This window comes from Condylura cristata, unplaced genomic scaffold, assembly GCF_000260355.1.
Source record: "Condylura cristata isolate star-nosed mole 26May11 unplaced genomic scaffold, ConCri1.0 scaffold00029, whole genome shotgun sequence".
In the NCBI taxonomy this organism is placed as follows: Eukaryota; Metazoa; Chordata; class Mammalia; order Eulipotyphla; family Talpidae; genus Condylura; species Condylura cristata.
Genome location: NW_004567130.1, coordinates 13,048,095 through 13,064,210, shown reverse-complemented (window position 1 = coordinate 13,064,210; position 16,116 = coordinate 13,048,095). Strand labels below are relative to the sequence as shown.

The 16,116-nt window shown below is 48.3% G+C and overlaps 1 protein-coding gene across 3 annotated transcripts in view; it reads right to left on the bottom strand.

Annotated features, from left to right (window-relative positions):
- CIT (citron rho-interacting serine/threonine kinase) overlaps positions 1-16,116 on the bottom strand; it is a 149,969-nt gene that overhangs the window by 68,124 nt on the left and 65,729 nt on the right. For all 3 annotated transcript variants that reach the window (XM_012731088.1, XM_012731089.1, XM_012731090.1), the window contains exons 10-12: positions 6,420-6,525; positions 5,368-5,511; positions 4,046-4,165 (exon numbers count right to left, since the gene is read on the bottom strand). In XM_012731088.1, coding sequence (XP_012586542.1) covers positions 4,046-4,165; positions 5,368-5,511; positions 6,420-6,525 — 370 coding nt within the window. The remainder of the gene's footprint in view (positions 1-4,045; positions 4,166-5,367; positions 5,512-6,419; positions 6,526-16,116) is intronic.

Here is a 16,116-nt window from a genome sequence, read left to right as displayed (position 1 = left end):
CGACGGGTTAGATGCCTCGAGCAAGTGTCACTGCACAGTACACACAGTGCACCTGGGCACTGGGACCGGGAGAGCTGAAAGGGATGCTCTTTAAACAACCAGAAAAAGCTGCTCACGTGCAATGTTCCTCCAAGGGTAATCATTTGTATAGATTTGTCCTTCAGAAGTCATGTGTGCCTAACACCATTAGATATGGTCCTAGTCTTGAAATGAACCCTTCAGATGGCACAAGGGGGTAATTGGGAATCTCAGTGGAAAGACTGTTGGAAGGTGAAACTCATTGTGCATTGTTTCTCACCATTAATTTTTCTAGGCCCAAACCTGAATGATGAGCTTAACGTTGCTCTTGAAATGCAGGTCACTCTGAAATGTTGGAAGCACCAGCAGACTCTGACTCGGGTCAAAAGAACAGGAGAAAAACTCAAAAAAAAAGTTATCTTGTTCACCTAAGGAAAGCCTTTAGTGATGCTGACAGTCCGACCTTTCCCAGAGAAGGTCTAAAATCAAAACTGGACACTTGAACTGCGATTTTTCAGAATCAGATTTGCCAGTGGAATGGATAAGCATTTCAAAAACTTTGGGGCAAGGTGTGAAAATATTCTCTATTAGCAAATCGAGGCTTGTGACATATAAGGATTAGGAACGAGCATTTATCCAATCCACAGTGCCTTGGACTGGATATGAAAGGGGGATATGAAGTGCAAAGAACCAGGTGAACCCCTCAAAGATGCGCCCTCCCGAGTAACTGAAGAGGCACTGGCTAAGCACAGCTATGTGTTGAACCAATAAAATCTTACTGGTGATTTTTTACTTTTTAAAACCAAGGTATAAAGTAACCCTGGCATCCCACTACAACAGGCGCTGAGCAGAAGGCGCCGTTCTTGTGGAAATGGAGTCTCTGGGGTCACTGCACACCACCCTCTCTCCCACTGCTGGCAGTGGGGGGACGCGCCAAGTGTGGTCTACCCCACTGCTACTGAAGGCAAGGCTCTTGGAGGTCAGGAGGGCGCCAGGGCCCCTTGGCATGTGCGGTGGGGTCTCCATGAGCTGCTCATGAGTCTCTGAGCTCTCAGATAGGGCTCATGGGGCTTTTCTAAACCCTCCAGTCAGAGCCAAAATATGGCCTTGGCAGCCTGGGTGCTGTGCCTTCCTGGACTCCCCTTCCTGCCTCCACCACACACACAAAATACCTTAAAGTGCGTTTTACAACTCCGTTCATATAGACATGTAAAATACATTAACATTTCCTATGAAAAACGTTTCTTTGGCTTAAAAGTCTGACTTTTTTCTTGTTAGGGGAAAAATAATAATTAAAACATTTTATGGCCACCTAAAAGTCCTGTCCACCCTAGGTGCTGGCTCTGGTGTGCTGGGGGGAAGCAGGCCCCGGCCACAGGCACACACACCCAGCTGCAGGAGAAGCAAATCTTGGACATAGTTTAGCCTCAAAATCCTTCTTCTTTCTTGAACTTATGTCAGCCAAAAGGGGACGTATTTAGTCAAGAGCGAGGACACTGCAGCTAGTTGCCCATCCCGCTAGTCACATCTCTCCCTGAGCTGTCAGCACCCAGGGGAGAAAGGCAAAAAGCCTGCAACATCTCCGCTAGCTCTTGAGCACCTGGAATCCCAACCTGCTACAAGCATCAAAAAGAACACTACCTCAACTGATGAGCAGCGGTCATTCTGCTGGGTGCTTCAAGGAAATCGCATAAACCCAACAGCTAACCAAATCCCTGATTCTGGGGAAAAGTCTGAGAGAAGATAACCAGGTCTGTCTTCAAGGGTGGCCAAGAAAGAACCAAGATCGGTCCATGTCCTATCGCGGCATGGGCCGGGCTACAGGTAAGTGCTGCGGGAAACAGGACAGGGACGTGGGACCACCTTCCAAGGCCAGCTGACGGCAGGTTTTCTGAACAGTGCCTCAGAATTTTGTGGTAAGGAGGTACCAGACATGGTCCTACTCAATCAGAAATCCCCCAACACAAACACCTCCGTTACCCCCACTTCTGTTTTCCTGCACGAGGGATGGGGTGAAACAGGGGAGTCAGCAGTTGCAAGTAATGAGGCATGAATCAAGCTATCATGTGAGTCTCCTGGCTGTCTTTATTTTAAGCCACATCCAAATCCTCTCCCGGAGGTGGCTAAGCAGAAGCAAAACATTAAAAAATAAATAAATAGCTGCAAGGAAATTGGCTTTTGAGAGAAAGAGTGGGGAATAAATGCCAAATCTGGGAGGAATCGATACGATGCAAACCAAATACCAGGAGTTTGCTGAAAGCATTAAATGCTTTTTCCTGGATCGCAAACATCCTGCTCTCACAAAACTTACCCAAAGTCATTTTAATAAATCCTTCTGATGAGAAGTAAAATCTGAAACTGAGTTTTCGTCTCCCCCGTGGAACTTTTAGCAGTCACTAAATCCAAAACTCCACGGGCATGCCAACTGTGGTATGAATCATAAAAGACATTTCTCTGAACTCAGCCACCAGCATTGACAGTTTCAAAATGTCCTGGTAATTCTGTCTACAGAATTCTTGGACACCAGCTGCTCCCTCTGGTGGCCAAACACGGCTTTCATTTCCCCAGGATGCCATCAAAAGCAAATTTCCAAACACACTGAAGCGATGGGGGAGAAAGAACCCTGCCTCTTGAAACTTTTAGGATGAAAAGCTATATTGATAAAAGGGGCATGAGTCAATGGCGAAGCAGATCTTTCAAACCGTGTGGGTCACCTTCAAAATCTCCAAGACTGGTATTGTTCCAGCAACCAAACCACCATTTCCTAGGTAATTTTACTTATAACATTTTTGAGCAAGAGGATAATGGCCAATCATTTCAAAATATTAAGAGGGGAGAGTGTGCCACAAAACCCCCAAACAACAGTTCTTTCTTTAAAGAATAGCTAAGGGATCAGATTATTTGTGGGAGTTTCTTGCATTGGGTCCACCCGGTTAACTACACTCGTGCTGCCCCCAAGACAGAAACGCTCATTTCCATCACGGTTTCCATTAGATTTTCTGAAGTGAATGAGAGTTGCCTGGCAGCTGATAATTCAGCTCTCCAATTGCTCATTGCCATCTCTTCATTAAAGCTTCTATTTACAGTTTCTTCAAAGGACAGAAAAAAACATGCTGAAAACGAAACAATGAGGCAAAATAAAACTGAACCATCTAGAAATAAAACATTTTCAGAATGGGACTGCGGGGGTGGGGGGAGTGAAGGGGCTTTTTAAAGGTCTCGATCCTCTTTTCTGCACACGGGATGGCTTTCTGTGCTCGGAACAGTGGTGTTAATTCTAACTTGGCCTTAACTGCTCCGATGACTCTTTAAAAATTTGTTCTTTTTTTCTTTTTTCCTGTTTTACCAACTCCTCATTAAGGACAACTGTACACTCTCCTGACTCCTCTCAAAAACTTAACGTATACATCTAAAAAAAAAACTATAAAAATCTTCAAATGTGCACATTTTTCATAACCTAAAGTAGAGGTTGACAATGCTTTTCTAAGAAGCATTATGTAGGAATAAGCAAGTTTCAGCTTCTCAAGCCCTATATACGGGCTTGGTCACAACAGCCACCTCTGCCCTGATACGTACAGTCTGAAAATGGGTGAGCGTGGCCACGCTCTAACAGAACTTTATTTATGGACATTGGCATTCAAAGTCCAATAAAATTTCATATGTCATGCAAGCTTTATACAAACACACACACATATTTTTTCAATCGTTTAAAAACAAAAACCATCATCCTTAGCTTGTGACCATGGAAAACAGGTGGTGGGTGAGACCTGCCCCAGGCCAAAGTTTGCCCACCTTGCTCTCAACCTGCACCTTTACCTGAAAAGAGTGGCCGTTGTGGGGTGCAGGCATCAAGAGCAGCTAGAACAAGCACCCTCTGGTTTATATAAATCACGGGAAGCTAAAGTTTCCAAATGACCTACATACTTCTCTCTCCCCAGCCCCGTTCTCTTTCCCTCCTCTCTGCCTCTCAGGCATGCCTCTCCTGAATTAGCGCTCCGGCCCTGCTCCAGGCGGGCAGGCATCATACCTGCTCTTTGATTTCTTGGAGCTTCCGGCTCTGCTCTCTGATATCATGGAGAAGCTGCAGCGCTTTGTCGTCCTCCTGGGACACCTCCATCCGTGCTTGCTCCAGACTTCGCTTTAAGCTCTGCGGAAAGCAAAAATTTTAATAGGGTGCCCTGTGGATTCTGCTGTGTTTGAAAAGGCTCATTAAGGGAGCTGCAAGCTGCTGTGCAGACACCAGGAAGCTCCAGGTAACGGACCAAAGTTGACAGTTTCCGGCTGGCTGCTGACTCCAGTTCCATCCTGTAAAAACCCCGGTTCAAGAGACAGCCTCTCCATCTGTGACCTCATGGACCCAGCCCTTGACTGCATCAGCCTGTCTCCTGTCACCATCTCCCTGTCCCAGCAGATACTTACTTGTATGTCCAGGACTAAACCTAGTGCGATCCCCTCGGCTGTTACCATCGCCATTTGAAAGGTGACAGTCTCATCTGGCATCTTAGTCAGATGTGTGTGCCTCCTTCAAGGTAGCAACAAGTTCGCTCTCTGCCCAGTTGTCATTAAAGACTCCAAGCAGTCTACCTGCCACCTGCTGGCTTACGCTGCCCGGAAACCTTCGTCCATAAAGCCCCCTCAACACTTGGGCCGGCACTGAAATACACATCTGAGATACAGAGCTGAATAACAGCCAAAATCTGGAATGGAAACATTGCATTATTCTAAATCACATTCTAGAGATTTCCTCTCCCGGGTGGGAAAACAACCTGGAAAAGGCGTGATTCAACTTCTGGAGACTATTTCATTGGGCACATTAAAAAAACACCTGAATGAAAATTTCAACAAGACAATGGAGAAGACAGTCTAGTCTAAGTGAAGGAAAGGGGGAAAAACAAGTTGCATGGTAAGTGATGACGGACGATCTGGGCTTTCGAGACTGAGCTCTCTGGTTGCTACACCAGTTTCTAGTTGCTGGGAAATTGATTTCGCGCAGACTCAATACATTTTCCTGTGCTTCGTTGGGCATTTGGTTCCCGAGGCTGATTATGTCGGACACGATGTGGACCACAGAGGTTGGGATGGGAGATGTCAGGACCCTGAGCCACTGGCTGCCCCGATGGCCGCTCCCATCTCCAGGCTCCGCAGCCTCCCTGCACTGCCTGAGTGACGCCTCCCTGCACTGCCTGAGTGACCTCCGACGCTGTCCGCCACAGGCAGTGCTCCTGTGCATGCCCTCTCTCCTGCCTGCCACTAGCTGTGATGTGCCTCAAGAAGCTGTCATGAAACAGGATGAGACACACACAACAGGAAGTGCCACCTCCGAGGGAAGGGGGCTTGGGGAAGGCTCACACTGCATTCTGTGATGTAGGTAGCAAGGTCCTGCTCCAGGAGGGATCGCTGAGTCTCAGAGGCCTTCAGCTCCACCTCCTTCTGACTAAGCACAGCCTCCACCTCTGACACTCTCCGATGTAACCGGGTCATTTCCTGCTCCATCTGAAATAAACACATCGACAGGTTAAAAGGGCCCGCAGAGGCGCCTTTGGAGCAAACAAATCTCAAGGAGCCTCCGAGACCACCTGGTGGTCAAGGCTGGCGCTAAATGGCCAAAGGCTGGGGTGGAAATACCATTGTTTCTTCGCCCGGGAGAGCTCAGTTCTTCGTAAGGAGAGTCACAGTGCTAAGTCACTCCTCTCATTCACGTCTCGGTTCACACTTGGTCACTTCTCTAACCCAGTGAGCAAGCAAGCCACCACCATCTTTCACCTGTTTGCTTTTTTTGGTTTGGGTTTGTTTTTTGCAGACGTCACTTTACTTTTATCCCAAATCCATCTTGATCCCCCCCATCTCCTTGCAAAGATCTAGAGGACAAATCCAGGACAGGGCAAGGAGCTACAGATTCGTCTGCACTCTTAGGAGTCCCAGGCAAGCAGTGACTTTTAGGAGCTTCCAGAGAGCTGCCCCTGGGCAGGAACAGTGAGCGTTAAGAGACGTTGAGCATAATCAACACAGTGGCCGCAGTTACATAAGCAGGAGTTTTAAAAGCCTAGGATGAGAGACTTCGAATCACTCAAAGCAGATGGGATGCATCTCAGCCACAGGTGAGGACCCGCACCACCTGCCGGAAGACGCGGACATCTGGCTGGGTCATGCTGAGCAACGGGCTGTGTTAAATCCGGGGCCTCCTCTGGTTAAGATTTAAAGGATTTACAGCAGCGTCAAGGCCTGAATCCACGTCCCTCTGAGCTGCCGCCGGAGGCGCGACTTCAGCGGGCGGGAGTGCCTCTCTCGCTCTGCTTGGATCAGGCAGCTCAGCGCCAGCAGCGGCCCCAGGCGGGTCCCTCGGCATATACTGACGGGAGGGTCCTGGAGCAAGGAGGGCGGCCGATTGCGGAAATAAATACCTTGTGGCACTTGTCCTGGGAGTCTTGCAGCTCTTTGCTTTTGATGAGAAGTTTCTTTTCCATGGAGCTAGTCTTGGCAGGGGAGTCCAGACCCGACACAACAGACCTAGAGAGAAGAAGACCAACATCAAGGTGGCCAGCAGATGGGCCTGGAGAGCTGCGTTCACGCATTGCAGCAGCGACAAGAAACCTGACAGAGCCTGGAGGGTCAACAACAACACAGCAGGCTCAAACAGCTTCAAATGACACTGGGCCAGGAGATGGAAGGAAGCAAGAAGCTTCTGGAAGTATGTGGGCCTGTGTGCAAATTCAGCTCCCTGCAGTGACTTGGCCACTGGAAGCCTTGGTTCTCATAGCTGCCAGGTAGAATGATATTAAAAGACCTATGATAGGGCCCTCCCTGGTGGCGCAGCGGGTTGAGGCACTAAGAAGCTAAAGCCACTTCAGCACGAGTTTGATCCCTGCCCTGGAGCTGACCCACACGGCATAGCAGACCTCTCCTATCTCCCCGCTGCTCCCCTCAGCAGTGTACTTCATCGATCAGCCTGTTCTGCTCCCCCCCACTCTGTCTCTGGTGAAGCCTCTCACCGCCCCTGCACCTCTGGCCTGTACCCCAGTTCTGTATGCATAAATAAATCAATGTTTAGAAAAAAAAAAAAAGAACTATGATCTAGAAGAGAGCAAGCAGAGGCCTCAGCATTGTGCCCACATGGCTCCATTCACTTATTCACCCAACAGGTAGATACTGTGCAACTATTCTGTCCCAGCAACTGTCCCAGGCCCTGGCGCTGCAGTGAACAAGACATTCACAGGGGAAACAGAATGCATCAGGCAGACACCCCAACAAACTGACAGCTGCTAACTTCTGTTAAAGGAAGGGATGGGGTTACATGAGATGTGAGAAGAAATGGGTTGGGGCATGCTTTGAGCAAGGATAACCAGGGAAGGCTTCTTTGAGGGGTGACATTTTTGCCAAGGGTGTTGGTTCTACAAAGTTTTGGAAGGAAACAATTTCCAGAGAGAGGAAAAAAAGACAAAGGCCCTGAGGCAGGACACAGCTAACATAGCAAGTGCTTGATAAATATCATCAGCTTCTACACTGACCAAATTATTGCTTACTCCAAGCCCAAGCTAGCCGGTTTGATTCTGTCCCATTTTATAAGAACAACTTCGGTTTTGCACAGTAGGCTGAATAACGCCCCTCCCTAAAGTGTCCATACAGTAACCCTAAAACCCATGACTCAGTTACCTGACATGGCAAAAAGGATGCTGATGTGACTAACTTAAGGGTTTTGAGGTGGGGAGATCACCCTGGATTCTCTGGGTGAGCCCAAAATAATCACAAGGGTTCTTGGATGCTGGAAGTGAGGAGGGGAGAGAGTCAGACAGAGAAAGAGAGAGAACAGAAGAGGCTGTGCTGCTGGCTTTGAAGATAAAGGAAGGGGCCAGGCTTCAAGGAGTGTGGGCAACCTCCAGAGGCCAGAGAATGCCGGGGAATCCATTCTCCCCACAAGGGCCCTGAGAGCACGGCCTCATCTATGCCTTGATGTCAGTCCAGAACTGTCACATGTAAGTGGGTGCTTTCTGAAGCTACTAATCTGTGTTTGTTACAGCAGCTGCAGGGAACGCATCCACTTGCAGGCAATGACAGCCCGTCTGGCTCTGTCCTGAAGCTAAGTATGTTCCAACGCCTCATTCCCCACAAAAATCTGTGAGGCAGAAATGCCTGATTATTTTGATTTTACAGATTAGAAAGCTGAGGCCCAGGAAGGTTAAATAACCTGCCAGTTATTCATAGCTTCCATTGATCTCTACAGATAGTGGGGACCCTTCAACAACTCGGGGCCTCGTAGAGTAGACTAGAATGGGCTAGAACGCTCTAACCACAAAAGTACTCAGCCAGGGATATGCAACTCCACCTCATCACTGGATGCAGTCACTTATGGGCAGAGATGCCAGTTTCTGTGCAGGGCTCAGTAGCCAGCACCCTGCACGCGAACACTGGGCTGGGTGAAGGGTGGGGCTGGAGCATAAAAGCACCCGCTATCCAGGGAAGCATGAGCATGGCCTAGCTCACCGCCACCCCACAGCCCCGTCTTTGTCACCATGACCACGGAGTTGTGGGCGCTGGTTGCTGACAGGCCTTCATGTCTTACTAGCAGCAGATGCCCAGGGCTGGCGACATTCTGAAGGCAGCGGCTTACCCACCTGCCACAGGGCAGCCGAGTAAAAAGAGGCAGGGAAGTCTGGCCTGCCATTCGCTAGGCATGTGACCTCGAGCCTCAGTTTCTTCATCTGTAAAATAGAAACAATCCTCAACCTGCTCCCAAGTGTTCTGGCACAATGGCTGGTCCACTGTGAGGATGCAATAAATGTCAACTGTTATCCCTGTCGACTGTTATCATTGCCACCCATGAAAAGGTGCGAGCAGCATGTGCTTCCCAGGCCAAAACATGGGGCTGAATTTGCTCTGTGCTGTAATTCACATTAAAACAAACACTGATTCTTCACGGGAATAGGCAATAGCACCTGAAGTCCAGAAATATATCTTTTTTAAAAATCTCACTTTAGAAAAAAAATTAACCAACTTCTGCATCTCTCACCATCGCTTCCTACCTAAATCTAGCCCAAACACATATTTTGTTTTTCATCTGAGAGGAAGTGGGTTGCCGAGCCTGGCCTTGGGCTACCTCTGCTGTCCCCCTGACTCCTGGCTGCATGCTGGTGGGTAGGCTAGAGAAAGAAGCCCCAAGCCCCCAGGGTAGGAAGGATGAGCCACAGACTGGCCCATGATCCCTCAGTAATCCGGTAATCCAGAGCCGCATGTCACCAAATCACAGGCCCTGACATGAGTCAGGATGACAGCAGAGGCCACACTCTCTGCACCTGGGAGAAGCCGGCACCCTTCGGAGGCAGGATGACAAGGCGCCTGCGGAGGATGGGCAGAATTCAACATCTCGGAGTGCCCACTCCACTCCACATGTTCGTGTCTAAAGGGCCGTGCGTTGGCAACAAAACTTTATTCACAAAAAATTATTTCTAAGTCTCTCATTAACGGAGCCCAGAATGGGGGAGCAGTATGGCTCGCGCCCACCGCACTCCCAGAAGACCATACGATAGCCTCCCCGCCCCTCATCCCCAAGGTCCAACTCCCTCATTCTGCTATTTTGATGCTTGACAAATGTGCACTGTTTGAAGTTCTAAGTACAGCAATTAAGAGCTCTTCAGAATAAAGGTGCTAAAGGAGTCTTTTCTCTCTCTTTTTTGTTTTTAGAATAAATAAAAATCCCATCTAAAAAAAGCTATGGGAAGAATGCTCTGACTAAACCCTGCTTGTAGCAACAACCCCATGATCAACAATGGGACTGGAGCACTAGGTGGGAGGATAGAGGGCAAAAGGTCACCACGATGTTCTGGAACTTCCCTGGTCTGCTACCTGGATGCTGGGCATTAGAACTGCCTGGAAAGTGGTCAAAGATTACAATCATCAGGCTGTGAAAACACTGCCTGTGATGGACACATGTCATGTTATGTTTGTCCAGACTCACAGATGGGTGACAAGACAAACCCTGGAGTATACAGTGGGCTCTGGAGGTAACAAGGCGTCGCGGCGGTTTGCTGACCTAACAGATGAACCTCAAAGGGTAGCTGAGAAATCACTGTGCCTTCCTCTCAGTGTTGTTATATCCTAAAACTGCACTTATAAAGGAAGCATTTAAAAAAATGTCCAGGACCCTACCAGCCCAATTAAGCCAGATACAGAGAGGACTGAGATCAAGTCTGAATTACAACACTAGGTCTGCTGTGATTAAGGTCCAGTGTTGACCCTAAACTCAGAATGTGACTATCCCTAGAACTTAGGTCCAGGTGGCATTTTGGCCAGGCCATCTGGTTTCAGGGGCTTTTGCTCCCTCCTTTATTTTGAAGTTTATCAAAGTGGAGCTATAAATTTCAAAACAAAGTACAGGTTTCTGACAGTAAGTGAAGACTATCCCTATTCCATGAATTTCTACAAAAGAAATATAATGGAAACAGGTATGGTTTCATTTAATATATTCACATTCTAGTTCTTTTTCTTATAGGCATTTAAGCCAATGCAGTCACTCGCACCAAAGATAAATTCTCAATATGTACTGCTTGAATGAACAGATCCCCTCGACAGATATCCTAAAATATTATCACAACTTATTTTCTTTTTCTGGGAACTCCTTGAGCTGTCCTTCTGACTTTCAAAGCAATGCCAAAGGATTGCTGACATTCCCTTCGTCTAGAACTGACCATAATGTAAATCATAGTTAGAGAGATTCAGTCCAAAGTAGACCTTGGAATCACCGACTATTGCCGAAGACAGCCCTGTCCTCTTCAAGTACAACTCTACCGTTCTAAAAACATCCTGAAGAGGGTCATTTCATCAAGAGTAGTATTATTATTTAAAGGGCTTATGCCAGTGTTGATGAAAGGAAAGTTTGCAAAAAATTCCTTAACTGGTTAGAACTCAAAGAGGGACAGAGTCTACCTGCTAACTAAAAAGACTTCCAAGAATTCTCTTCTAAAAATTCTCAAACTTCAGCAAATACTCTGACCAGCTTCTACAAGTGACTGTATTAATATGTATGTATTATGTATGTATATGGATAGATGAATGGACAGAGAGGCAGCCAAACAGAGAGCCAAACAGAGAGATGAATTCACAAACCTTTTTTATTTCCATAAATATAAAAACTCTATCACCCCGTGAAAAAGTACCTGTGAACCAGTTGTTCTCAACCAGAGATAATTTTGGTCCCCAGGGGACACTTGTTAATGGCCAGAGACCCTTTGATCTCCATGACTGGGGTGGGCGTACAATTAACTTCTAGGGGGAGGAGACCAGAAATGCTAATTTACCTCCTATAATCCACAGGAAACTGTCCTGGCCAAAATGTCAACAGCAGCAAGTTGAGCAACCCTGCTACAGAGGCCAGAAAGCAAGCCACAGTTCCTCTGCACAGGAAGTAGGCATGTAGGGGAGAGTCAGAGCCGCTATCTTTACCATCAGGGCCAGTGCACATTTGCGGAGCACTTACTACTGCCTGGCACTGTCCTCAGTAGTCCACACGTTACCTCACTGACAGCTGTCGCAGCCCTCTGGGGTGGGGACTGTTAGCCCACGGCTCCGAGACTCGGGATCACTTACCGATGGCCTTGCCAAACCACATCAGGACAGTGCAGGTGCAGGGCAGTAAATGGGCGCTGACGTCTGACTCTGCAACCCAACAGTTCAAGTCACACCTCTTGGTAGCACAACGTTGGACAAACCCCAGAGAAGCTCTGCAGAGGCCACAGAGGAAAGGAATCCGAGCACTCCAGGAAGGCGACTTCTATCCATGAATGAAGGTGAGCTTGGCATCCATGAATGAAGGTGACCATAAACCTGAGCCAGGACGGTTGGGGTACCTAAAAGCAGCCGTACGCCGGGTCCTTGGCCAGAACCAGCTTAACCCAAGCCCAGAGCAACTTTCCCTCCATCACTAGCAGGCTCAGGGGGCTAATTAAACAGGGAACAGTAGCGATTTTGAAAGGTTCCGGCTGGTTCATGCTCTGGGCTGGAGGGATGCAGTACAAGGAGGACGCTAAGAAAAGAACACATGGCTGCCCACAGTGGCTTGCCTGCTCCCCCTGGCCGCATCTCGGGTACACAGCCAGCTATCCCCATGGAGAGAAAAGACACTTGTGAGCAGCGGGTGCATGCAGCCACCCACCCACACACAGCAGTGCTGTCTCTTCCAGCACGAAGCCAAGTTTGGGTTTTCCTTTTTTTCCGGCTTCTATTTTCTAGAAAAATTTACTCTGAAATCAACATCTCTTCCTGATATACACATCTGCTTTATAATTATAGAGGCCCGGAGAGTATTAACAGAGGCAATGCTATGTGACACGGGGGCAGGCTGGGCTCTGTCCTTACTATGGCTGCAGCAGAAAGAACTTGTTTCCTTAAAATGCGTTAGACAGGACCTAATGCCTGTGATACATGGAACCACCATACTTAAGAAAAAAATGGAAAGTGGCAGTTTTCCCAATGTCTATAAATACTCTTACATACCTCAAAAAAAATCTTTTAATAAAGCTATTAACAGACTACTTTATACCAAAGGAGAATACGGCCTGTACTTCCATCCTAAAAGCCAGCTATGTGTTGGGTACTAATCACAACTGCAAAGATTAAGGTCGTGCATCAGCTCCAAACCATTCATTTTTCCCCCTTGGGAAGACAGCCCTTAGTCTGCAGTAGATGCCATCAAATCACTGATCACACAGACCACAGATCACAGTTATTTTTGAGATAACCGAGAATGGATACTTGAGACTAAAATGAGGGAATCAAAATTAACTCCACTGAGGGCCCTACCTTATTTGTGGCCAACAGCACCAAAAATACACCTCACTGCAAGACGTGGTATGGCTCAAAGAATAAAAAACTCATCAGCATTCTGTTCCAAAAATATATTGGCTTTTAAGATTGAGAGCATCCTGAGATTTATGAACTAACTTCATAAACCCATTTAAAAATAAACAATGGTGACTATTCCAGACACCTGGGAATAGCAAAATATTGCTCTCCTAAAGAGTTTCAGAGTTTTGTAGCACTCTCTCTCTACACACACACACACACACACACACACACACACACACACACACACACACACCCCACATGCGCACACCTCATCACTGCTCTCCAGTTAAATTAGAACATTTGCTTTGGAGGGATTAATATGTAACTCAAGAATCACTTACTTAAAATCATGTTATTAGTAAAAGGACAGCCTCTCACATGATTTCTAAAGTAGACCCCAGCTCTAAGAAGTGCCTAGCTTTATGGGTTAATTTCATTGGCAGATCTCAACCCGTAGCTTATATCCTTGAATCCAGCTCTTTACGCCCTACGAGCCGCCGGACAGGTCGGAGGGACCCTAGCAGAATGAGAACTAGATATTCTATGTCCCTACTCAAAATTCCGCAAAAGCTTCCTGCTCAATGCAATTGCAACAAAATCCAAACTGAGGGCCCTGCCTACTGGAGTGAGACCATGTTCCCCATGCTTCCCCATGCATCTAGGGGGGCACAGAGTAATCCTTCCTGGGCAGCCTCTGCTCCCCAGCATATCTCCTGCTCACTGAACATCAAGGATTAGTCCTGGTCTCAGGGATGAAAGTGATCATTCCAATCAAGGCTCTGATTTCTCCAGAGCCCTAAACCATCTGCAGTTGTCTTATTTATGAATGCATTTATCCTTTGTCTCCCCCAGTAGAGTGTTCACTTCATGAGGGCAGGGACTTTATCTTGGTACAGACCTAGAACAAGATGCTCGGTAGATGGATGAAAGGATGGATGGATGATGGATGGACAGATAGTGGTTGGATATCTGGATGGACAGATGGACGGATATGGAATGGATGGATGATGGAGAGACAGATATGGAATGGATGGATACACGGACAGACAGACAGGTACAGGATGGATGGATGGATGGACGGATGGATGGATGTTTTGTCCGTACTTCTGCGCTCCAGGCAGCAGAGCACAGAGGTTTGTTAAAGGTCATAGTGGGACAATGGAATCAAAAACAAAAAGCGTGCTGATTCCATGCTGCTCGAGAAGGCTAATCTTGCCTCACACAGGAGATGCCCAGCGTTAGTTCAGGGACAGCGCCAGCATGTTGAGACACACACTCACTACTGAGGACGCTGACGTCCTGGGAGCAGGGGTGAGACATCTAGGAGGGCACAGAGCAATCCCTCCTGCAGCACTCAGTTTCAGATTCGCTAGGACGTGGACCCTACCAGAAACCTTGGGCACGTTTCATGGAAGCCGCAGGTCTAACTGCCATGTCACAGACTCCTTTCAGAGTGAAAAATTGGATGAAGATATTAGGACATCTGTCAGGCACCCCACATGGAGCCTGATTCTCTCAACAGGAAGAAAGCAGCAAGATGTTTTTATAGAGACAGGAAGAGTCCAAAGCACCCCAGGCCCATCCTCTCTCCTAAGTTAAGAGCAATACATACAATATGGATGCCCAGTCGGCTCCAGGAGGGACTAGCACGTGGCTAGACACGTCCTTCCGACAGATGTTAATGCCTCATTTAAGCAGCCAGCAAGGAGCGGAGCCAAGATGTGAACCCATGCCTCTCTGACTCCAAAGCTTGGACTATAAAAATTTAAGAAATACTTTTTAAAAATTAAGAAATACCAAAAAAATAAATAAATAAGAAATGCTTCTGGAGACTATAAGCTGGGGAGGCTGGTCATCCTCTGCCATGTGTGAGGGGTGTGAACTTCCGCAGCTGCTCGCACTTCCTGGGCATCAGTTTCCTAATCTGTCAAACAGCAGGTTGATTTGGGGTTAAATGAGAATGTGGAGGAAGCGCCTGGGCCAGAGTGAGTGCTCAGTGAAGTCCAGCTCTCTCACCTTGGCTAGCAGGCTAGTCCTGCGCCATCGAGCAAGGTCACTGCTGTTAGCTGTAGGGTCGGGCAGTGTCCCTGGCCCCTGTAATAGACTCGCAAGGGGGCATCCATCACAAGGCTAAATCTTAGATTTGTTACTACCTGCAAGGCCTCGGGAAAATAACTTCACCTTGCTGAGTCTCAGCGTCCTCATCTCTAACATGGGAATAATACCAGAGGCCTTGTAAAGCCAGGGTGACACTGTGAGGACTCCAGAGTTCCTGCAGGTAAGGAGCTCAGCATCGCTCTGGGTACCCAGCAAGTGCTCAGCAGATGACAGCTTCCATTAGCAGTTGTATAAACTGTGCAGGCGGAATTGGCTTCATCTCTGGCCACTTTAGTCTAATTCAATTCAACAAATGTTCACTGAAGACCTGCCAGGGGCAAGGCACTGTTTCAGGCAAAAGGTGGAAGACCCGGGCCCTGTCCTCAAAAGCTCTGAGCAGCCTGGCCAGACAGAGGGGACAAGCAGGAGGTACATCTGAAAGGCAGGCTGGGGTCCTGGCGTGCCAGCCCCGGCACCGAGTTCAGGCGCTGTCTGAGCCCCATGCACACTGCGGTGTGACTCAAGGTCTGAGCGGGAGGGTGACATCATCCTACCTGTGCTTTGGAAGAATTCCACCCTCGTGGAGAATGGATGAGCGCTTGGAAACTGGAGGCAGAGGGGTACATTAGGAGACGCTGCCATTGTCTAAGCAAGCCGGGGAGGGGGGCAGCGTGTGAGGACAGAAAGAGGGGCAGAGAGGCAAATGGCATCCTGGGACCACAACGTAGAGGACGTGGCCACTGGGAGTGGGGGGGGCGGCAGAAAAGAGTTTAAGATGAAACTGTTTTCTTGCCTCGAATGGTAGGGAAAGGGGTAATTTCTGAAAGGAAGTGCGGAAGCCATGCCTGGCACCGAGGGGCTTCCCGAGTTCCGTCAGGAGCGGACAGTGGGCAGGGGTGGTGAGAACGAGGGGAATGTGCTGGAGACGCCGAATGTTGAGACACGATGGGCGGAAGGCCGGGAGAACAGACTAAAACGAGAACTGAGGCGGGAGCCCTGGGGTATAGTGTGTCCATTTCAAGGGCCAGGGACAGAAGATGTCAACCATGGAAAAGGGAGGCTCACTGCGATAATGACTGCGGTGGGGGGCCAGGGTCCCGGCAGGCAGAGGAGAGCAGGAAGCCCAGGCAAGTAGGGTATTAAGCAGGATGGTAAGGCAGGGGGGGG